Raw genomic sequence first — 22,827 nt, forward strand, 5'->3', positions numbered from 1 at the left:
CTGATCCTGCTATGGAACAGGCACGAACAGCCCAAAAGATGGTGTAAGAAGAACTCAAAGTCCCAGAGCCAATAACTCTAAGCAACCGAGAAATTGCCAGCCTCTCAGAAGCACAATTCAAGACACTGTTTATCAGGATGCTCACAGAACTGATAGATTATAGTCACAAATTAGAGGAGCATAGTCACAAATTAGAGGAACATATGAAGGCTAAACTAATTGAAATGAAGGGAGATGCACAGGAAACCAATAGTGATGGAAAGGAAACTGGGACTCAAATCAATGGAATGGACCAGAAGGAAGAACAAAACATCCCACCAGAAAGGAATGAAGAAATGAGAATTCAAAAAAATGAGGAGAGGCTTAGGAACCTCCAGGACATCTTTAAACGTTCCAACATCCGGATTATAGGGGTACCAGAAGGGGGAAAGAAACAGCCACGAGTGGAAAACTTATTTGAACAAATAATAAAGGAGAACTTCCCCAGTCTGGCAAAGGAAATAGACTTCCAGGAAATCCAGGAAGCTCAGAGAGTGCCAAAGAAGTTGGACCCAAGAAGGAACACACCAAGGCACATCATAATTACATTAGCCAAGACCAAAATGAAGGAGAGAATCCTAGAAGCAGCAAGGGATAAGGGGACAGTCACCTACAAAGGAGTACCCATCAGACTGTCAGCGGATTTCTCAAAAGAGACCTTACAGGCAAGAAGGGGCTGGAAAGAAGTATTCCAAGTCATGAAATCCAAAGACCTACAGCCAAGATTGCTTTATCCAGCAAAACTTTCATTTAGAATGGAAGGACAGATAAAGTGCTTCTCAGATAAGGTCAAGTTCAAGGAGTTCATCATCACCAAGCCCTTATTATATGAAATGCTAAAGGGACTTATCTAAGAAAAAGAAGATGAAAAATATGAACAGTGAAAGGACAGCAAACTCACAGTTATCAACAGTCACACCTAAAACAAAAGCAAACCAAGAGGACAGCTAGATCAGGAGTGGAACCATAGAAATGAAGAACACATGGAGGGTTAGAAACAAGGGGGGTGGGAGAGGGAGAAGGGGGGAGAAGGCACAGAAAATAGCATAGATGGTAGGTAGAAAATAGATAGGGGGGAGGGCAAGAATAGTGGGGGAAATACAGAATCTAAAGAACTTGAGACACATGGTCATAAACTAAGGGGGGGAGAATGGTGGGGGAGGGAGTGTGCGGGTGGAGGGGAATGAAGGGGGGAATAGAACAACTGTAATGGTATAATCAATAAAATATATTGAAAAAAAAGATTCATCTACATTATGGCATGTACCAGGACTTCACTGCTTTTTTGGTGGAATACTATTCCAGGTATGGATGTAATACGTGTTGTTTATCTGTTATCAGTTGATGGACATTTGGCTTATTTCCACCTCTTGGCTACATGAATAATGCCACTATAAACATTCACCTACACATTTTTATGTGTAGACATGTTTTATTTTTTCCTTTGGAAGCTAGAACTGGACTTGCTGGGTCATATAGTAACTTAATAACCAAAACAGCACCTGATAACTAATTATATTGAGCATCTTTTTATGTGCTTACTGGCCATTTATGGATCTTCTTTGGAAAATAGTCTATTCAGATCTTTTGTCTACTTTTGAATTATTTGTCTTTTTATTATTGAGTTGCAAAAATATAAAGTTCTTATTTGATATGTCCCTTTATTGGTATATTAAGGATTTGCAAACACTTCTGTGGGTTGTTCTTTCATTATCTTGGTAGTATCCTTTCAAGCAAAAAATATAATTTTGATGAAGCCCATTTTACCTGTTTTTCTTTTGTTGTTCATACTTTTGCTGTCATATGCTGGAGTCTCATGGCAAATTCAAGGTCATAAAAATTTACCCCATCTTTCATTAAGAGTTTTAAGCTTTGAGCTTTTATACTTTAGCTTGTGATCCATTTTGAGTTAATTTTGACATATGTATGGTGTGAGGTGAGGTTTAACTTGATCCTCCTGCGTGTGCCTAATAAACAGTCCCAGCACTGTTTATTAAAAACACTGTTCTTGTCCTACTGAATGGTCTTGTACCCTTGCAAAAAAATTAATTTGCCATAAACGAAAAGGTTTGTTTCCGGATCTGTAAACTGTTCTGTTGGTCTGTGTATCTGTTCACAGGTGCAGGTCTGCAAGGGTGCCCTGAGGTTTGACCATTCACTGGAAGGGGCCACAGACTTAGAACAGCTGTTATTGTCATGGTCACAGTTTATTACAGCTATGGAATTGATCAGTCCAGGGCTGCACTTTCTCTCCGTAATGTGGCTCTGTTTAGATCATCTAGTTATTCCTTAGTCAGTTTTGGTCATTCGTGCCCTTCAAGGAGTTTTTTTGTTTTGTCTAAATTGTTGAATTCATTGGTACAAATATTTCATAATATTTCCTTACTGTTCTTTTATGTCTGTCTTTCATCTGTGATGTTGATACCTCATGTCTTCTATTTTCCTTATCAGTAGCTGAAACATACTGGTTTAATTAAAAAATTTTTAAAGATTTTATTCATTTATTTTTAGAGGGGAAGGGAAGGAGAGAGGGAGAGAAATATCAATGTATGGTTGCCTCTCGAGTGTTCCCTGCTGGGAACTGGCCTGCAACCCAGGTATGTGCCCTGACTGGGAAGTGAACCATGATCGTGTGGTTCGCAAGCCCACGCTCAATCCACTGAGCTATACCAGCCAGGGCTTAATTAATTGTTTTAATTTATTATTTTATTGATTTTCCTCTGTAGTTTGTCCATTTTGTATTTCATTGATTTCCACTCTGATTTTTATTTTTCTTCTCTTCTACTTATTTGAGGTTGAAGTTGATCAATTTTTAGCTTAGAAAGTGAGAAACTTAGATCATTGATGTAAAGCTTGCTTTGTTTTCTGTTGAGAGCATTTAAGTACAGGTAGTCCTCATGTTGTATGGTAATGAGGCACAATAAAAATGACCAAGGACCTGGCTGGTGTAGCTCAGTGGATTGAGCACGGGCCTGCAAATCAAAGGATCATAATTCTATTCCTGGTCAGGGCACATGCCTGGGTTGCAGGCCAGTTCCCAGCAGGGGATGCATGAGAGGCAACCATACATTGATATTTCTCTCCCTCCCTCCTTCCCTTCCCCTCTAAAGATAAATAAATAAAATCTTTTAAAAAACTATGATGGAGTCAAAACTTTGCAAAATAATCTTCATAATCAGTGGGGAAAATTGTAATTGTTTTGTGATCTTTAAAATTTTTTTGTCAAAATATTAAACACTCTTACTATTGGTTATAGCTGTAGAGAGAAATGAAAATATAATAAAAAGTATTTACTAACTGGCAATTTTAAACATTGAAAATATGTTTTATTTCTCTTTTAAAAACCCTATGTGGAAGATCTTGAACAGTATATCCCTTCCTATCGTTGTGTATGATATTGAGCGAGCCTGTTTTCTGTGCCTCAGTCCTGGTACTCCACTTTAAAGGTCTGGCAAGGAGGGGACCATCTGGAGAGAGAGCAGGAAAACCAAGACAGACTTCTTAGGCAAGTCATAGCCAACCACAAAGCAGTTATCGAAGAGCCAGACTGGGCTGCGATGGAAAGATACTGATTTTAAAGTCAGATTGTCCTGGGTTTTAGTCTTCGTTCCATTACTCACAGATGGTGTAACTTCAGGAAAGCTGCCTTTAACCCTCACGTCTCTTCCCTAATTGGTATGTGAAATCCTGGCAGGGAGCAGGTTCATGCCTTTTTAGTGCCTCTCTCTGTTCTCTCGCAGCAGATTGCTAACACCAGTGTGTACACATTTAAACTTGATTTGCCCTCCAGACATGATTGCCTCTGACTTCCCAAATTTCCCATCCTGTCCTCTATACATTTCCCTGCCTTTGTGTCTGGTGGCCTAACTCGTGTGATGTCCCAGGGACTCCCATGAATTTTATTTTACTTGGCAAACACATATATTGTTGTGTCTGCCCGTAAGGACGCTGTGCGCTCCCTCCACAGCTTCTGTTTTACTCCGTTTCTGAAGCACCGATTCTTTTCCCCAAGAATTCAGTGGCCCTCAGAAAACCCTTGGGGAGTAGGGAAGTTTTGCCTGGGGTGATGCCTGGATGTAAAAATACCACCCACTGTCTCTAAAATGCTACCATGTTCTTCGCTGAGGTCCTACTCCTCTCCCATGAAAACCTGCAGATGAGCACCCTGATGGGGAGAGGTCGCACGTAGGGGCTTGTGCGGCTCAGCACGGAGTCTGCGTAACAACTCCGGCGCTCAGATGAATGTGCGGACGGAAGGTAGTCATGCAACTTAAATGACGGCTGGGTACTTTCCCGTGAAAACTGGAAGTGGAAGCACTTTACGGCAGACAACTCTTTGCAAAGATATGGCTCCACATGATGTGTACTTTTTAAAATCTTTATATTCGTCATTAACAAATTTTGTTTTTAACATGATTATGGAGTCGCCTACTCTGCACAAACAGTGAGAGGGGAAAATAGTCAAATGCCGTGTGGTGATCTAAAAATCAAAACAACATTTTGTACCAGCATCACTCAGTACCTGCTAAAGTGAGTGTGAAGATTACAGAATCTAATGTTTATACTATGATAATTAAAAAAAAAAAAAGAACCAAAAAGTGACCAGTGAAGGCAGAAGATAGGACTGAAAAGAATCGATTTTCAATAGACTCTATCTAAAGCGTTCTTATCATGAAGAAGTGCATTTGCACGAACAGCGAGAGCTAACATTCCACCAAGCAACTTAACTCCAGGTGGGAGACAACAGAGCAGGAGCCTAGCACAGGGCGGCGACCTCAGAGAAGGGCTCTCCTCTGTGCGTGAGGAAGGGGAGCAAACTGAAGAGTCTGCCTCATGGAGACTTAGAAGGAAAAATGCAAACCCACACTTAGGTGTAGAGCAGAGAAATGAAATATCACCAACTAGAAACTGGCGTACATCAAAAAAAAAGTTGAATAACTGTTCTTGGAGAGCTGAAAGTTTTTGTTGGTGCAAAAATATTCATTACTGGTTAAATACCTAAGGCATCTTTGGCTTTGGACATTATAAACTGGAGCAATAAAGATTTTCTCAGTCATCCAAAAAAAAAAACAACACAAAAACCCAGACAATAGTATGGTGATTACCAGAGGGAAAGAGGGGGAGGTAGGTGGGGGTAACAGGGGGTAAATGGTGACTGAAGGGCATGTGACTTGGGTGGTGAACATACTGTACAGATGATGTGTTACAGAGTTGTACACCTGAAGGTTTTATCATTTTATTAACCAATGTCATCTCAATAAATCTGATAAAAAAATTTAAAAGACTTCTCAGCAGCTGCATTAACATGAAACAATGGTATCGAAACAAGAGAAAAGTTAAACAAGTCCTAGACGAGTGGACATGTGGCAGGATATCTGAAAATGACAGTCCCTCAGGGTTCTCCCCAGGCTCCCCGGGACTGTCAGGTGCAGCCTAGGGGATTACCAATATGTGCAATTTTATTATTTGGTGCTTTTTAAAATTTTGGAATGTTTGCTTATAATCCTGGTCAAGGCCCCATTTTTATTCTTTAGCTTCTGGTTGTCTGCTTTTAGGTCTGCTAACATTCAGGCTCTTCCTCCATTTCAGATATTCTTCTTTCTCAAGTTCTTTGTTGCTTTTTTTCTCACTTCCAATAGCAACCCCTCAGAAAATGTTTCTTATCTCTCAGTGACCATTTCCAATGGCGATTTATGATCTGCCAGTTCCATATTTGTATCATGTGCTGTGTTTTCAATGTTTTACTTTCAGCTGGAGTTGGTTCATAAAGCTCTATAAAGTCAGTTGAATCATCTTTTTCCAGACCGAGACTGCAAGGTTTTCTTTATTCTAAGTAGCTGTATCACACAGAGTGACCCAGCAAGGAATCATACTGATCGCTAACTCCTGGGAACCTGCTCTCCCATCTCGAAATGGATTCTAGATAAGTTTCTTTCTTGATTCCTCTTCTGTATGATTGTTCTTTTTCTAAAAAAATTTTTATTGGGTCTTTTTATTAATTTTAGAGAAGAAGGTATAGGGAGAGAGACACACACCGATGTGAGAAATATCTCTCAGTTGCCTCCCGTATGCGCCCCAACTGGGCATCAAATCTGAACCCTAGGTATGTGCCCCGACTGGGAATCAAACCTGGTGTTTTGGTGTATGGCATAATGCGCCAACCAATGAACCGCCTGACCAGGGCTGGTTGTTCTTGTTCACTTCCCTCACTATCTTGTTCCCACTATTAAACTCCATAGGCATGTTATCTCTCTCGGTCGCCATCATTCTCTGATTGATTTAAGTTGTGATTTATCTTCTTTTTCCTGTTCTCTTTCTTCTCCCTCTCATTCTTTTCTGTTAACACTCTGGAGTAAACAGAAGTTACACCTACAAATCTACTTGGCCCATCCAGTTGACTCAAAGCATAGAATTAACTATACTTATGGTAGATAGAAAATCAGGAGGATGAATGGTTGGTCTTCATTTTTTTATTTTTTCATCGCTTATTTTTTCATTACCTTTTATCCTCCTTATACCCCCTCCCCGCCCCATGGAGTGGTTGATCTTGAAGTTGATTCTGGTCTGTAACACTAAGTCTCATCATATGTTCTAGAGTACTTGTGTTTATATTCATCCTCTAGCTGCTTCTGACTCTTTCTTGTCTTTATTCTGATTTTCTTTTTCCTCTTTCTCTTCACTTTCTTCTTCTCTAGTTCAGGTAGAATGACTTCTATGTCGTGTTGTAATGTGTTTTGTTTCTTTGTGTGGTCTATCCACATGGGTAGCATTTAAGTATGACTGGGGCAGGAATATTCAGCTGTAGTACGAAGGGTCTTGAGGCCACCAGTGACTCTTACCTCTTGGTATTCATGGCCTTGGCAATAAACTCCATATGAGTAAGTAGTTTCTAACCTACGGAAAATGGCAACACTGTGGGGCTGTCACTTCTGTGATTAGGTTGTGAAAGACTGTGCCTTCCTCCTTGCTTACAGACTCTTTCCTTGGCCCATTAAGTGCGTGAGTTGCAAGTCGGAGAGCCCTGCATGGAAAGGTGCTGTGGGCGGCTCTGCCCGGCAGCCAGCAGCGCGCTGAGTGCTCTCGGGCCAGCTGTCCTCGAGGCACTGAATTCTGCCACCAGTCGAGCTTGGAACTGAATCTCTTTCCAGTTGAGCCTTCAGTGAAACCCAGGCCTGGGCCACTACCTTGATTGCACATTTGGGGGGGACCCCGAATTCAGCAGAGGACCCAGATAATTCACGTGCCAGTTCCTGACCCACAGAAACTGATACAATAAATGTATGTTGTTTTAAGCCACTAAATTTTGGGGTAAGTGGCTACATTTCAATATACAGACAGTTAATAACATCCTTTATATGTAATATTTTATTTGATGGTTTATTCTTCCATTATTTGCTTTTTATTTTTAAGGTCAACATATATATATATATATATATATATATATATATATATATATATACACATACAGAGAGAGAGAGAGAGAGAGTTGATTTTCATTATTCACGAATTCTGTATCTGTAAAGTTATCTACTTGCTGAAATTTATTTGTAACCCCCAAAATCAATACTCACAGTGCTTTTGCAGTCATTAGCAGACACGCCCAGAGCAGTGAAATATTTCGGCTGCCCCACGCACACATTTCTAGCTGAGACTGACCAAGGGGTGGTCTCCCTTTATTCCAGCCCTCAGGCCGAGGTGACCGGAGGATGGAGACGGCACGGGTGGTGCAGTGCGGTGTAGGAGACCCCAGCTCTGGGACAGTGGATGGAGTCGGACTCCAGCTCTGGCACCTGTTAGTGGAGTGACCTCAGGTAAGTCACTTAATGCTTGTGAATTCCATCTTCTCTTTTGTAAAATAAAGACAATAGAATCTACCAGGATGGGTTGATTTAAAGAGTATAATCTTAATTATACAAAGTTGTAAAATTCAGAAAGTTATAATTTAAGATTATAATCTATGTGATATATTATGTACATATACATGTATGTGTATGAGTGTGTATACATGCGTGCATGTGTATTTTCACATTTCCCCTAGGGGCGTGGTTCAATATTTACTAATTCTGTGTTTGCAGTAACTTTATAGAATATAACTATCATGAATAATGAGAATTTACTGTATATATTCATTCATTTTCATATTTCAAAAAGCTAAATGGTAATAAACTATTTTCTTTTTTCACTTTGTTCCTTTTCACATAATATTATATCCTGAAGTTCACTCTCTGTAGTAATAGAGTTATTTCTTTCTGTCTCTTTCTTACAGCGAAATAGTACTGCTTTACCGTTGTGTGCGTACACCATAATTCACACAACCAGACCCGTTGGTAGATGTTTGGGTTGACTGCTATCTTTTGGTATTAAAAACAGTACTGCAATGGATAACCTTTGACTATATACTTTTTTGACAATGTATCTTTAGATATATTCCTGGAAGCGGTATTTCTGAATCAAAGGGTTAAAGCTTTAAAGCATAGTTTTAAAGATACGTGCATATGTTCCCTGATAATCCTCTTAAGAGGTGCAGCTCAATTCCTTTCACTTTTAGCAAACAATACAGAAGAAGTAATGAATCACCACTTCCAATTTCAGTTATAAAAAGACTATGGCTTCTGTCTTGTGTGTGCCCTCTCTCTCCCTTCCTTGACGACTTGGACTTGGTAGAAGCCAGCTACCATATCACCAGGTGGACCCGAGGAGGACCAATGCCACTACCATGTCATGAGCATAATCAAATGGCCTGAGGAAAGGCCCCCATGGTGAGGAACTGAGCTTGGAAGCTGATATTCTGAGGCTTGTCATCAGCCCCTTTTTTCAGTTTGGAAGCATCTATTTCTCCAACTGAGTCCTGAAATAACTGCAGCAATAGCTGATAGCATGACTGAAGCTCATCAGAAACTCCCCATGAACCACCCCATCGAAGCTGTTCTGAATTTGACTCATATAAACCATGAGACATTGAATGTTTATAGTTTCAAAGAGCTAAGTTCCAACAATCCGCTGTACAACAATAACTAATATCAATACATGTAGTTTTGCTGGCTGTTGCCAATCCCCCTATTGAGGGGCTACACCATTTTTCTGTCCTACCAGTAACATATGAGAATTCCTGATTTATGTTTCCAAATTTAGAATACTTTTCTTTATAAGCTAGTAAATGAGAAACAGTATCTTATTGTGGCTTTATTTTTTATTTCATTATGAGGGACTTCTCCTTCAACTTATTTTTTAATGAGATATTACATGAGGATAGCTTCTCATCACTCTCAGGATTAAGAGCTGAAGTTTCACAATTCCTACCAGGCTCTCTATGGTCTGCCTACTTCCCAAATCTGTGTTTTCCACTGGCATTCCTCCTCGAGGGTCTGAATGAATCATTACTGTACCCTTAGTGCCTAACACAGTGGCTTTACCTGCTATCTTAGCACAGGGCACGCAATAAATATTGACGTAACCGGAGGTTTACATTAAAGTGAATGATCACAACTGCCCATTTCTTACCCTCTTCTTTGTCTTGACCAAAAATTAGTCAGGCCTCATTCCTCCCCACAGGTCCCTAAACTGTGACTTGCCCCCAAGTTTAAACACACCCTAAAGGAACAGGATGTGTGAACAACCTCCCTGCACAGCTTAGTCTCAGAACCTGGGGACTCCAGAAACATTTCTTGTCAATGTGCCCTGGTTCTGCCACTTGCACACCCCCACCTCTTAGAAGTTCCTGCCAACCCTTCTTGGCCTTCTGTATAAAAAGCCTTTTTCTGGTTGATTTTGAGATGCTTGCAGATTTCTGAGGTGGGTATTGCGATAATCTTTTAAAATAAAACCTCTCCTTATCTACTAAGTCTAAATTTGTTTTTGACATGAGAAGTAAAACTGCTAAATGTAAATTGCTGTTCATTTCATTACATACGCCCCAAATCACGGCTCCTGGGAAAACTGGCGATACAAAATTGTATCTATGCACATGAAACTTCAGTTTAACATGCATTTTTCTGAAGTATAAAAGCTTGCTGTAAAGTCTCAAGGTTATGATAACAATGGTGTCTTATTGGTTCATTAAATTTAATCAAGTAATTTTTTCACCCTGAAATCTAACCTCATCGCCTTTTTTCTCCCTTTTATTTTTTTACTCCCCCCTTTCCCTGTCTCAGTCTGCCTCTCTGTCTGGACCTCCTGGGTTGTCTCTTAGCTTCCCACTTCTGTTCTGTGCCTCCCATTTGTGCCCTTCTGTTCCCATCTCTCTTGCTTGGCCTTTGCCCCTGTTATCCCTGCTTTCTCCTGGTGTCTGATTCTCCACTTTGCAGCCCTCTTTCTCTGTCTTCTTTTCCTTGTCTCTCAGTTACCCTTTTTCCTTAGACGGCCTCTGCCACTTACTACTGCAGTAGGAATTTTCCCTAGAGAACTCATCATTTTTAGCATAAAGTTCACTATTCCTGTGCCTTCCCCGCCCTGCCATCCCAACTCCTCCATCACTTTGACCCCGTTCCCACTGTGGAGTCATCCCCTAGGGGACTCTACCATTCTGCCTTTTCACCCCTTTCAGCAAGTGGAACCTCCCGCTATAGGCCTGTACCATTTACAAACATGTAAAATAGAGTCAATGAGAATATTTTACTATTCCAAAGTCTGTCTTCCTCTTTCAACAAATGCAGTCTTCTAAGATAGGATACAGCACTCAAAGTTCTTCCCAGTGCTTTTGTAAAGTCTCTACAAAGCTTGCACCTTATTGGTTGCTACAACCTTCCTCCCCCACCTTATCCCCTCCTGTTGCCTCCGGTGGTGCAGCCCAACCACAGCCTCCCAGTAAAAGAATTCCTGCGTGTACGGAACTACATGGGCCTTCAACATGGTGGCCCCCGTTTGCACGCAGTGCATGGCGGGGGCCACATTGCCTCCTGAACAAAGCCTCCGAGAAAGCGAAGTGGGCAGAACCACCCAACAGGAATCAGCGCAAGCTCAGAAACCCTGTGCTCGGCTCTCCCGGACAGGAAGCGCGAGAGTTCATTACTATGGATATGACAGCTGTCCCCGGTTAAGCTTTGACCAGCGTTTCGGGACCTGATAACGGAGCCGTAAGGTCAGAAGGCTGTCATTCGTGCGGTGAGTGTCTTGGATTGGCAGTGGGAAGGGAGCGGTCCGTAGAGGTCAGTGATTGGAGGTTTAAAGAAGTCATTTGGTGGAGAAGGAATGTGGGATTGGTGCTGGGTTCATTTGGGGAGGCAGGGATGGTGTGAGCTATGAGAGTAGTAAGTGGGGAGTGATGTACCAGTGATGGGGTTGTCTGTACGGTCAGAAATGGCACCTAGGGGGACACACTGATGGGGATGACTGGGGTCGGTGATGGGTGCGGGGGCTGAGGTCGAAATGACGGGGGGGGGGGGGGGCGTCCACGTGGTGGTCACTGATGTGATGGGCATAGGGGAGTTCTGTCGGGTGTGGGATCCATAGGCCCAAGGATTCAGCGACTTGGAAGGAGCAGTCATCATTATGATGAGCTCCAATTTATTGGGAAAGGTTTTTACCCACATTAAAACTTTCAGGGGTCATAGGCAACTGTTGGAGTTTTAAAGGTCAACCCCCCTCTGGAGCCATTATTATGCCCTTAATCTGGCACTCCTTAATGAAATGACTATTTTAAAACAATACCAAACAAAAACGATAGAATTATTATGAAAAGTGTGATTTTTAGTCTTACCTCTTTCTAAGCTTATTGAAATCATTTTACATTTCATTCAAGAAACATTTATCGAGCACCTGCTGGGTGCCCAGAGATCAGTATGATAAGGTTTTTGGATTGTTTCCTTCCAGATCTGTCTTGATAAATTCTCCCTGTCATGGGAGTGCTCACTTTCTCTGAACCAGTTCAGTCCTGTCTGCATGACTCCAGGGACTGAGAAAAGTTTACCAGGTATGTACCTTCCTCCACTGAGACAAGAAACATTTAAACAGAAAACATCTCAAAATTAACATTTAGGTCTATGAATATTGATTAGCAGGAGAGTTTACTGTGTTGAGGGAAAATATAATAGAGGATGGGAATTCAGCTGCTGGTTCTTTCAGAGGAATAAAAGAATACATTCCTTAGTTTCCCATTTGGTCATTGCCATTTGAAGCCTGGGAACTCCATCTACAGTTAAATCTTTATGCAGATCTATCCATGTGTATGGCCTTGTGACAGCCCTTTACAAGTATAATGGCTGGTTCACAGGGGGAAAGTAAGTTGTTAGTAAAACATGTAACATCTTTACATCCATACAATTCAAAAACCTTGTGTGAGTTCTGTATGCCTATAGTATAGTCACAAGAGGACTTCCTGCGCTTGTGCTTGCTGACCGGTCTGTAAGGGCCAAGCAGCCTTCTCCCCAAGTTGGCCTGTCATCCCCCTGACTTCTGGTGGGCGTGGTTTCTAGACCGGTGGATGTGGAAGCTGCAGTCTGGGTCTAGTCCATGAAAACGTCCTTCTGATCACTGATTTTGCTTTTTCAGGCATCTGTCCTTTGAGAAGACAACAGAAAATGATGAAGTCCCAGGTGAGTTGCTTTTGTTTTTAATTTTTAAAATTGCCTCCTTGGTTTTCCATACAATCAAATGGAAAATTAAAAGAGCTAAAATTTGGATTAGGGAAAAGGTACAATAGCCAAAATAAAGATCAGGACCTAGAAAGAGTTGCTGGGTTACAATATAGATAACCTGGCCTGAGCCATTTAAAAAATTGATGTACCAATTTTTCTGATCTTTCTTGCAGATGTCAGTTACATGATTTGCAATCCTCTAAAGAGAAAGCAGATACATTTCCCATGGGAAGAGATCATTTCTAGCGGTATATGGCTAAAACTTCCTCTAATAGGTCTTTGTTTAGGTGATGGAGTACAGTGTTCTCACCAACATTCATTCCTGTGGTAAATGCGATAGTAGATTTCTTGTAGCTGTATCATAAAATGATCTTTTCTAGAGGGAAGGGATCAGTGTCAGAGCCAAACTCCTTGAACTTTATCTTTTTGAGCTAGGGCCATCAGACTGTTGCCTGTGAGCCAAACCCAGCGTTTTATAAGCAACGTTTTACTGGCAGCACAGCCATGCCTTTTGTTTGTGTATTGTCCGGGTCTGTTTTCATGCCCCAGTGGCCGGGTTGGGTAAGTTCAATAGAGACCACATGATCTGCAATGATGAAAACATATACTTCACTGAAAAGTTTGTTGACCTCTGCTTTAGAGGACCAGATTGATTGCAGAGGCTTCCATTGTCTGCTTCATCCACTGGTAAAATCTAGATAACATAGGATGCGTACGTTTTAAATAGTCTTCCAAAAATATATTTCTCTCAAGAAGCAGTTCTTAAGTTATAATTATCTGTCAAAAGTCTGGAGAGCCAGGACCTCCATGCTTCTTGTCCTATCCTATGATTTTGTAGGATCGCTGTTCAACTCCAGACCAGTTCCTTCCCGGCTCCTCCTTTTTTAACAGTCTGTATTATATTCTTCTCCTTGTCAACGTGTGCTATATACATGGTACAAAAATTTTAAACTATATAAAAAGATAAAAATTAAAAGCTGAAAGACCTTTAACCTTCGAACTACCCTCCTCCTGACATAGCAGCTTTAATCATTTGTGTTTAACCTTCTAAACCTTTTATGATAGGCGTATAACTGCAAGTGTGTATATGTGAAAGTACAAATATGCGAGTACACATATTCTCACACTTTTCTTTTGGAAAAATAATGTCATAGTAAACATTCTGTCTACAACATGATTTTTTACTCCATTCTCCAGTATAAAGATTTTTGTGTACATTTTTTTAAAGATTAATTTTTCTTTTTAATTTTTGGAGAGGGGAAGGAAGGAAGAAAGAGAGGAAGAGAAACATCTGTGTGTGAATGTCTGTCGAGTGCCCCCTACTGGGGACCTCTCCCACAACCCAGGCAGGTGCCCTGACTGGGAGTCAAACCAGCAACCCTTTGGTTCACGGGCTGGCACTCAATCCACTGAGCTACACCAGCCAGGGCATGATTTTTGTGTACGTTTTTAATAACTTCCCATGCCAGTACCTAGCATTCTCTTTTATTATTCGAGCAGATGTATAATATTTCCTTGTGGCCTGGTTGACTGGGGTCTGTGAAATGGAGACTATAATCCTCATAGGATTGTTGTGAGAATTAAGTGGGGAAAAAACAACCATGCTTAGAACTATGTAACTGGGGATGGTTTGTTCTATATTTATGTGTCAGCTGTTGTTATTATATCATCATTATTATTGTCAGTCTTTCAATTAGCTTTTGTATTAGAAGTCCTTATGTGTATCTTATAGTAGAGTTTAACGGCTGAGTTCTCTTGTGGAAAAGATACATTTTTTTCCTTCTTGATGTCATAACTTTGGAACTGTGCGTCCAGCCCAGAGCCGTCAGCCACATGCAGTTATTGAGCACTTGAAATTGGCCAGTCTGCACGGAAACGTGCTTCAAGGGTCAAGTACATGCTGGATCTTGAAGATACAGTTTTAACTCACTAGTAATTTAGAAATTGATTACATGTTTAAAATCACATTTTGAGATATAGTGAGATAAATATATACTATTGAAAACCACTTTTTGGACTTGACTATTCTAAGTTTTGTATTCATTTCCCCCATTTTTCCCATTCTCCCAGCCATCTAAGCTGTAAAAATTATTTGTAGATGACAAAAGTACAATTTCTCAATGATTATGCATAATATGTTTCTCAAAAGTAACAAGATTTATACATATTTAGTTAACTGAACCATTTAAATATCACTAATAAAACAAAACCAGAATATTAGAATTATATCTACTCATATAAATTTTTCTATCAGAATAGATTTCTTCTACATTCCATATTTATTATCTTTGTCATGTTATTGTTCTTCAGGTCAAAAGAATATAATTGACTGATGCACAAAAGTATTTTTAACTTAGAATGAACCTTCTTTTATTCTCTGTAATCTTCACTCATTCCTCTGTAGCAAACGTTTCTTGGGTACCCAATATGTGTCGTATGCACTGGCTAGCTGTGGAGTATCTCAGGGACATTCAGGCATTGTTCTTTTCTGAGAGGAACGAGGGAGAACAATGGGGTTAACCATGTGGAAATCAACACTGACATACACAGACGTGAGAGCAAGGAACTGTTATTGTAAGTGGGGAGAGCAATGACCTTTATAAGGAAGTTGGGAATAGGATTAAAAGATTATTGAACTTTGGATCAAGAGGCAAGCTGGGTGAGGATGGGAAACAACATTTTGTTGAAGTAAAAAGAGCAGAGTGATTTTAGGAAGGCTGAGAATTGGAGGGAAACTGAAGTGGAGGATGTTTCCTGGGAAGTTTGACTAAGGATGGTATTAAAGTCATAAAACATGGAGGTCTTGTTTACAGTATCAAGGAGGCAGTGGTCAGGAACCCATGCTATCGAATCAGAGCACTTGCTTTTAAATCTAAGTTTGAATCAACCTGCATTCAGTGTGTAGCCTCTGGCAGGCAGTTAGTGAAGCACTGTAATCCTCAGCTTCTTCAGAAGTAAACTGGGAACATTAATGGAGTTGTTAGGAGGATAAACTGGATGCTTGGTGGCTTGACCATCTGAATATGGGACTTGGTGTGGGATGAGCGAAACCGTAAGATTGAAATGAGTCTGTGTATTCAAGCATGGGTCCAGAGGAGGCTTTGTCAGCGGCAGACTCTTGATATTTGAAACAGTATTTATTTTGTTTTCATTCTGAAAGTAATATTTGTTAATGATGGAATATTTAAGAGAGAACCTGACAAATAGTTTAAAATAATACAGCTCACTCAATGCCTATTAGATGACAACTACTGTGGACATAATGATGACATAATTAAAAGTCACTTTCACCTCCAGAAGCATCTTTTTGGCTCCACACTCCAAGTTCTTTATTTTAACGCCGTGTCAATAATTTGTTGTGGGGGCTTTTTTCATGACTGTTTTCTGCACATTTCTAAGTTCCTTCTTCGGTATTTCTATTTCGGTTGATGTATTTCATTATATTATTAGCTACTGAGTATATATGTAGTAGAACCATTAGATTTAGGAGAAGCTAGAGTATTTTTCTATAAAACGAGGAGATGTAGATTATGATCTTTAAGAACTTTGACATTCTGTGATTCTCTAAATGTTATAGTGAAAAAGGCCTCTCCTCTGTAATTATTAATACAAAATCGTTTTGTTTCTTTACTTTTGTGGTCTTGGGTATTTTTTACAGTTAAGATGTTTGCTCTGTCCAGAACGAATTCTTTCAATTTTCTAAGACATAAGATATGGCGTATCGGTTTGCAAGGGCTGCCATGGCGAAGTACGACAAACAGCAGGCATTTATCCTCTCACAGCTCCGGGGGGCCAGAAGTCACAGTCCCCCGCGTCAGTAGGATTGGTTCCCCTGAAGGGCCATGAGGGAGGATCTTTCCAGGGCTCTCTCCTTGGATCATAGATGAGCATGCTCTCCAGTGTCTCTTCACATCATCTTCTCTCCCTGTCTGTCCGTCTCTTCAAATTTCTCCTGTTGATATATGAGACGCGCACCGGCTCCCAGTGCCTGTGGCATCATGGATGAGATATGAGACAAATTCACACCGACTACCGAGTCCTGTGGAGGAAAAGGGACGGCCCGGCTACTCCCTCAAGGGGGGGAGTGCCTCAGAGTGGCTTGGCTACCCTTTCAAGGGGAGAGCGTGCTGACCCTCACCTTGACAAGGTTTTATTGGTTTTTTTGCACAGGAGTTCAGGTACAACTTATTAATCATTGTCAGGAAGTAAAAAGTAGATAGCATACAAAGAACTATTAGGGCTTCTTCTGAGTCAGGGTCTGTCAGCTAAAAGGCTACAAAACTTTGGGAAACAAACTCATTTCCTGCTCTGGCCTTTATCATTTAAGAGCATTCTTAGCTAAGCAGGCTTCACAGGATTTTACATATCCTTTCTCAGGCCTGATCACGGGGGGAGCCCACCCTTTCCAGCACAGGGCTGCACTACCACCCTTTGTCATTGTTTCAGGCTTAAGTCAGGCAGAGGAGGCAAGATAGCCAAGGAATTAGGAGAAATGAGGAATCCGGCTTCATCAAAGCTAAGGGGTGAGGGTCCATCACCCCCTTTCTCCGTAGCCCCCCAAGTCCTTCCCTGGGGCCTGCACATGATCATGCCTGTCTTGGGTGGTTCTCCCCTTGGGGAATCTTACCCATCATTGGCTAACTGATCAAGCATTGGGGGCCAGTTATGAAAAAAGGAGCAGAAGCAGTGCTCCTGCCATGGACATAAGCTTTGTCTCCTTAGTGGCTTATGGTCTGGAGGTCACTCACTCAGCCTTAGCCATGGGGGGTTTACAGCTCCTGAAACTAGGCAGGGTGGTTCCCAACAGATATATGGACATCAATCATATTGTATTAGAGTCCGCCCGTCCACCCTAATGACACCATGTAAGGAATCATGTCTGCAATGACCTATTTCCAAATAAGGTGACTTTCTGAGGCACTGAGGGTTAGGGTTTCAACAGAGGAGTTTTCAGGGGACACAATTTAGCCTGTGACACATGAATTCCACATTATTCTTTTTCGGTTGACTGTCCAGTTTTTTTCAGTACTATTCATTGAATAATCACTTTCTTCCTGGTTATTAGAATGCTGCTCTTATCCCATATTAAATTACTATTTGGATCGGGTAGGCATTTTGTGACTTATCTCTTCTGTTTTCCTGATCTGTTTGGCTCTTCTTGCTAAAGAGATGATTTTTCATTCCTTCTCCCAAATATCATGATACAGAAGTAGGTGTGGGTATGGTATTGCATGCTATAGTAGAAACAAAAATGGTCACTTCAGATTGAACAGGAATATACTGTTACAGGGCTTAGTATCATTCAAGGACGTGGCTGTGGATTTCACCCCAGAGGAGTGGCGGCAGCTGGACCCTGCCCAGCGGACCCTGTACAGGGACGTGATGCTGGAGAACTACAGCCACCTGGTCTCCGTGGGTAAGGATGGCTTCCCTGCATGGCTCAGACTCGTACAGCGAAACACCTTTCCCTGTCAGCTGCCGTGGTTCGGTGGTTCCTGACTTCCAAATGACTTCCATGGTCTTCATACCTTCCCAAATCTGGATCATTCCTCCACTGAGGGCCACCTGGACTACGTCATTACCGACTTAAACGGCATCCTCTCTTCTTCCTTCAGTGCCGTGTATCCCAGGTCCTCCTTTCCATTTAATAGGGCATCCAGTTTCCAAACCAGATGTCATCTCCAAGTTGGAACAAGGAGAAGATCCATGGGTCGTAAAGACAGACATATCAAATTGGCTTTTTCCAGGTAAACATCAGGCAGATGGGAGACAGGGGAATTGAAATATCAGTTTGTTTGTTTTGTTTTATGTAATTGATTTTTGCCTGAAACTTACGTTTCTGTTCTTATTGAAATCTCTTTTTTGCTCTTGTGCTGAGAATTTGGTAGGCATTCAACTAATAATCAGTTACATAATTGTGAATCTTTATAGGGGAAGCTATTTCTTGCTGATTCTCACTCTTTCATATGTATGTATGTGTATATATATATATATATATATATATAAATGCCTTTTATGAAAAGGCTTACTAGGCAATAGAAGGCACATAGGTTGTACTTTAGAAGATAAGATTTCCAGGTGCATGGCTGTACAAAATTAAACATCACATATAGTTACTGTTTTTAAAAGTTAAGAGAAAATTAGAATCTAAAGAGATGCAACAGAGTTTGGGAGGGCATTTTTCAGAGCATGCAGCATTAGGTGCTTTGAGAGACGTTAAGTGTTGATGATGCCGAAGTCGGAGGGTGCAGGCACACTGTTGGAGCGTGGTGATGGCGATGGTGGTGTTGGTGGTGGTGAGTATGTGAGTTAGGGGATGTGACTCTTCTGGGCAAACCTTGCTAGTTTTATTTGATACATGTAGTTCAAAGTCAGATTTTTGGTGCAAATCTGATACTCAATTCATAACATCACAATCCATTTTTTTTCTGTTGGTTGTTAATTAGGAATTTAGACTGAGGAGAGTTAAAGTATTCTGAGTACCAGAGAGTGTGTCTGTGTGTATCAAATGATTTATAAAATAAATGAATTCAAAAGGTGAAAAGTGTTTTCATTCAGAAAGTGGGGGAATTGGGAAGATTCTAGAATAATGATCCGAGGCCAGAGTGATAACAACCCAGATCCTTTTCTGTCTCCTTAAAGTCTAGCTTTTCCATGAATGTGTCCCTCTGACAGCCTTGTCTCGCCATTCACCTGATCGCACTGTGTGCTGTGCGGTCTCACCAGATGACCCGTCCCCATCCCTGTTTTCTGAGTTTACCACCTGTGTTGCATCAGTTATTTCTTCCCCCTCTCTGCTCTGTCAAGTGCTCTTCCTGATTGTTTTCTTTATCTTCCTTTTCTTTAGACAGGAAGCATCGCCTTGATGACCCCCAGTCATGTGTTTTGGGGTCTTTTTCCTTCCATAATAAGACACTGAAAGGTGTCACAAAGGATGGTTCTTTGTGCTCCATTTTGAAAGTATGTCCAGGGGATGGCCAATGGCAGAGAGGTCCAGAAAACCAAGACAGACTTTTCAGTCAAGTTACAGCTATCAGTAACGAGACAGTGACCATGGAGTCAGGCCATAAATGTAATGCATTGGGGACAATGTTTGAAGAGTTCATAGAGCCAGATACTTCAAGACAAAGACCCCGTAACTATGATGCATTTAAAATGTACTTGAAATCTAATATTGACCTACCTCATTCTGATAAGACTAGTTCAAGAAAAACCCCTGGTGAGAGTTTTGGATGTGGAAAATCATTTAGCCATGATGTGTCCAGTTCTGATATTGAGAAAATTCAAACTGGAGTAATACCCTCTGATGATAATCAGTGTGGAAACCTTTTCAGCAATAAACGATCCCTTATTTATTATAAGGATACTGCAACTAAAGAGAAGACCTGTATATGTATTACATGTGGAAAAGGCTTTGCTAAGAAGTTACAGCTTATTGTACATCAACGAATTCATAGTGGAGAGAAACCTTATGATTGCAGTGCATGTGGGAAAGCCTTCAGTGAGAAGTTTCACCTCATTGTTCATCAGAGAACTCATACTGGGGAGAAGCCTTATGAATGTTCTGAATGTGGAAAAGCCTTCTCTCAAAAATCATCCCTCATTATACATCGGAGAGTTCACACGGGGGAGAAACCATATGCGTGTAGCGACTGCGGGAAAGCCTTCTCCCAGAAATCACCCCTCATTATACATCAGAGGATCCACACAGGGGAGAAACCTTACGAATGCAGAGAGTGCGGGAAGGCCTTCTCCCAGAAGTCACAACTGATCATCCACCACAGGACTCACACTGGAGAGAAGCCGTATGAGTGTGCCCAATGCGGGAAAGCCTTCTGTGAGAAGTCCCACCTCATCATACACAACAGGATCCATACTGGAGAGAAACCCTACAAGTGTGCGCAGTGTGAGGAGGCCTTCAGCAGGAAGACAGAACTCATCACACATCAGTTAGTTCACACTGGGGAGAAACCTTACGCATGTCCCGAATGTGGGAAGGCCTTCTCCCGCAAGTCCCAGCTCATCATACACCAGAGGACACACACTGGAGAGAAACCCTACAGGTGCAGCGAGTGTGGAAAGGCCTTCTGTCAGAAGTCACATCTCATTGGGCATCAGAGAATTCACACAGGGGAAAAGCCTTATGTGTGCACGGAGTGTGGGAAAGCCTTCTCCCAGAAGTCCCACCTGCCAGGACACCAGCGCATTCATACTGGAGAGAAGCCTTACATATGTGCTGAGTGTGGAAAGGCCTTTTCCCAGAAGTCAGACCTCGTTTTACATCAGAGAATTCACACTGGGGAAAGACCCTATGGGTGCAACGCATGTGGGAAAGCCTTCATCCAGAAGTCCCAGCTCACTGTGCACCAGAGAATTCACAACAGTGGGAAAACCTTAATGAACTGAGTGCAGAAAAGCCTTCGGTATTAGCTCAAGCCTTAATAAATACTAGAATCCTGAGTAATTTGATAAGTTTGTGAAAAGCATATTATATGTAAAATTTTACAAGGGAGTTCATATCTATAGTGTGATGATACCTAATTCAGCAAAGATGATGGAAAATTAAATCAACATGGTATGTAAAGCTTTTTAACCTATGATTTGAATGGTCAGACCAAATTATGTATACAAAATGTTATCAATTTACATATTCTTTATTATACCATATAACAATAATCAGACATTGTGAAATTGCTAATATTGGTTTATCATAATTTTGGCCATACAGCCATACTTTATAAAGGACATGAAGAAAGCTTGAGTAAAAATAGAGAAATCAATGCCTAGAAATTGCATTATAAGGAGGGACTTAGCTTGACCCCTAGAGATACATGTAAAATTCTTATATAAAGATGGAACAGTAGGTTAACCGAGTTTAATAAAGGTGCTATTTATGTTTTCTTATCTCAAACGTGTAAGCTCGCCTGTATCTCTGGAAGTTACCTGGACCTTGAAATCGATGCTTCTGGGCCAGGTCTCTCTTTTCCTCTTCCTCACTGGGGATTTGGAATGGGAGGAAGACTTGGGTACAAGACCCAGTGGTCTTGGGTTTAACTCCTGGCTCAACAATTCAGATATTGTGGCCTCAGGCAAGCCTGCCTCACCCACCTGAATATTTTTTCTTATTGCTAAGTAAAAGTACAATGCAGAGCACAGTTTTAGTTAATGTTAGTTCTTTTTAGTCTTTACTCTCTACCCTGCTGCAACAGGGTGCTAAGACTAATGTTTACAAGACACATCTGAACTTGCTTTGTATTTCAGACCTTTGTTTTGATATCTCGTTCCAATGACTGGTTCATTTTACTGTCTTTGGTCTGGTGGCCTTGGTAACCTGTATGGTAAAGTGACATTTTATTGTATTTATGGTAGTGTCTTACCTGCACTGACTTATATAACCTGTGGTGATCACACATAGAGACCCTCGTCTGATGTCTCTTCAGTTCCTTTCTGACCCCTGCCCTGCAGCCTCAGCTGTTTTCCCTGAGAACCAAGGGCACTTACAGAGGGAAACTCCTTGGGGTGAGAAATCATGGCTGCCATAGATTTGGGAATATTGCATCTCTAAAATATTTCCCTCCCTCCTTCCTGTGCTTTTGCCTGTTTATCCATGAGCAGCTTCAGATGAGGACCGACACTGGAGGTGCCCCTCCGAGGAGCATACCTGGCAAGGATGAGAGTGTCACTGTGGATGAATACAGTTTACCCATGCTCACCTAGTTCCTGTTGAATCCTTCACACTTCCTGCTCCCCTGATCCCCTTCTTGCGTGGCTGGACTGTCAGTTGTGGAAAGACAGGGCCCCTCTAGGTGAGAATCTCTGCAGGGGAGAGGGCACACCTCATGGGGACATGGGGGCCTGTGTGGGCCAGTCCTGGTCTCACTGTGAACAGTGAACTGCCATCAGGGATCGTTGACCATGCAGACCTGGGGAAGAAGGCGTGGGGGAACATCTCATGGGTAGAGCCACTCACAGGGTTCCTCATAGAGGATGCCCGAGCTGGCTCCTCTGAGGGCCTGAGAAGGACAAGGGAGCCTGTTGGGAACACAGAGTTAATGAAGAAGGACTGAGGTAGAATAGCAAACTCACAGCTCCTGCCTCACAGGCCTCCCGTTTGGTCTTTTCACTGTGAGCCCCCAGGCAAACCTTGTTTATCTAATAATGGGTGTCTACAAAAATCCCACTTCAGAACTAGCATCTACAGGATTAACGTTTCACT

General features: G+C 41.5%; 1 protein-coding gene across 2 annotated transcripts; it reads left to right on the forward strand.

The window, feature by feature from the left end:
• Positions 1-10,849: 10,849 nt before the first annotated feature.
• Positions 10,850-21,515, forward strand: ZNF300 (zinc finger protein 300). 2 transcript variants are annotated; one of them, XM_037044879.1, is made up of 6 exons: positions 10,850-11,139; positions 11,848-11,947; positions 12,526-12,569; positions 17,901-18,027; positions 18,263-18,358; positions 19,459-21,515. In XM_037044879.1, the coding sequence occupies exons 2-6, from the start codon at positions 11,917-11,919 to the stop codon at positions 21,015-21,017; spliced, it is 1,857 nt and encodes a 618-aa protein (XP_036900774.1). In that variant the 5' UTR covers positions 10,850-11,139; positions 11,848-11,916; the 3' UTR covers positions 21,018-21,515. The 2 variants fall into 2 exon arrangements, with proteins under 2 accessions (XP_036900774.1, XP_036900775.1); XM_037044880.1 differs by lacking the exon at positions 11,848-11,947.
• Positions 21,516-22,827: the final 1,312 nt, after the last annotated feature.

Source organism: Sturnira hondurensis, unplaced genomic scaffold (assembly GCF_014824575.4).
Source record: "Sturnira hondurensis isolate 20B ecotype Veracruz unplaced genomic scaffold, ASM1482457v3 Scaffold0004152, whole genome shotgun sequence".
Taxonomy (NCBI): domain Eukaryota; kingdom Metazoa; phylum Chordata; class Mammalia; order Chiroptera; family Phyllostomidae; genus Sturnira; species Sturnira hondurensis.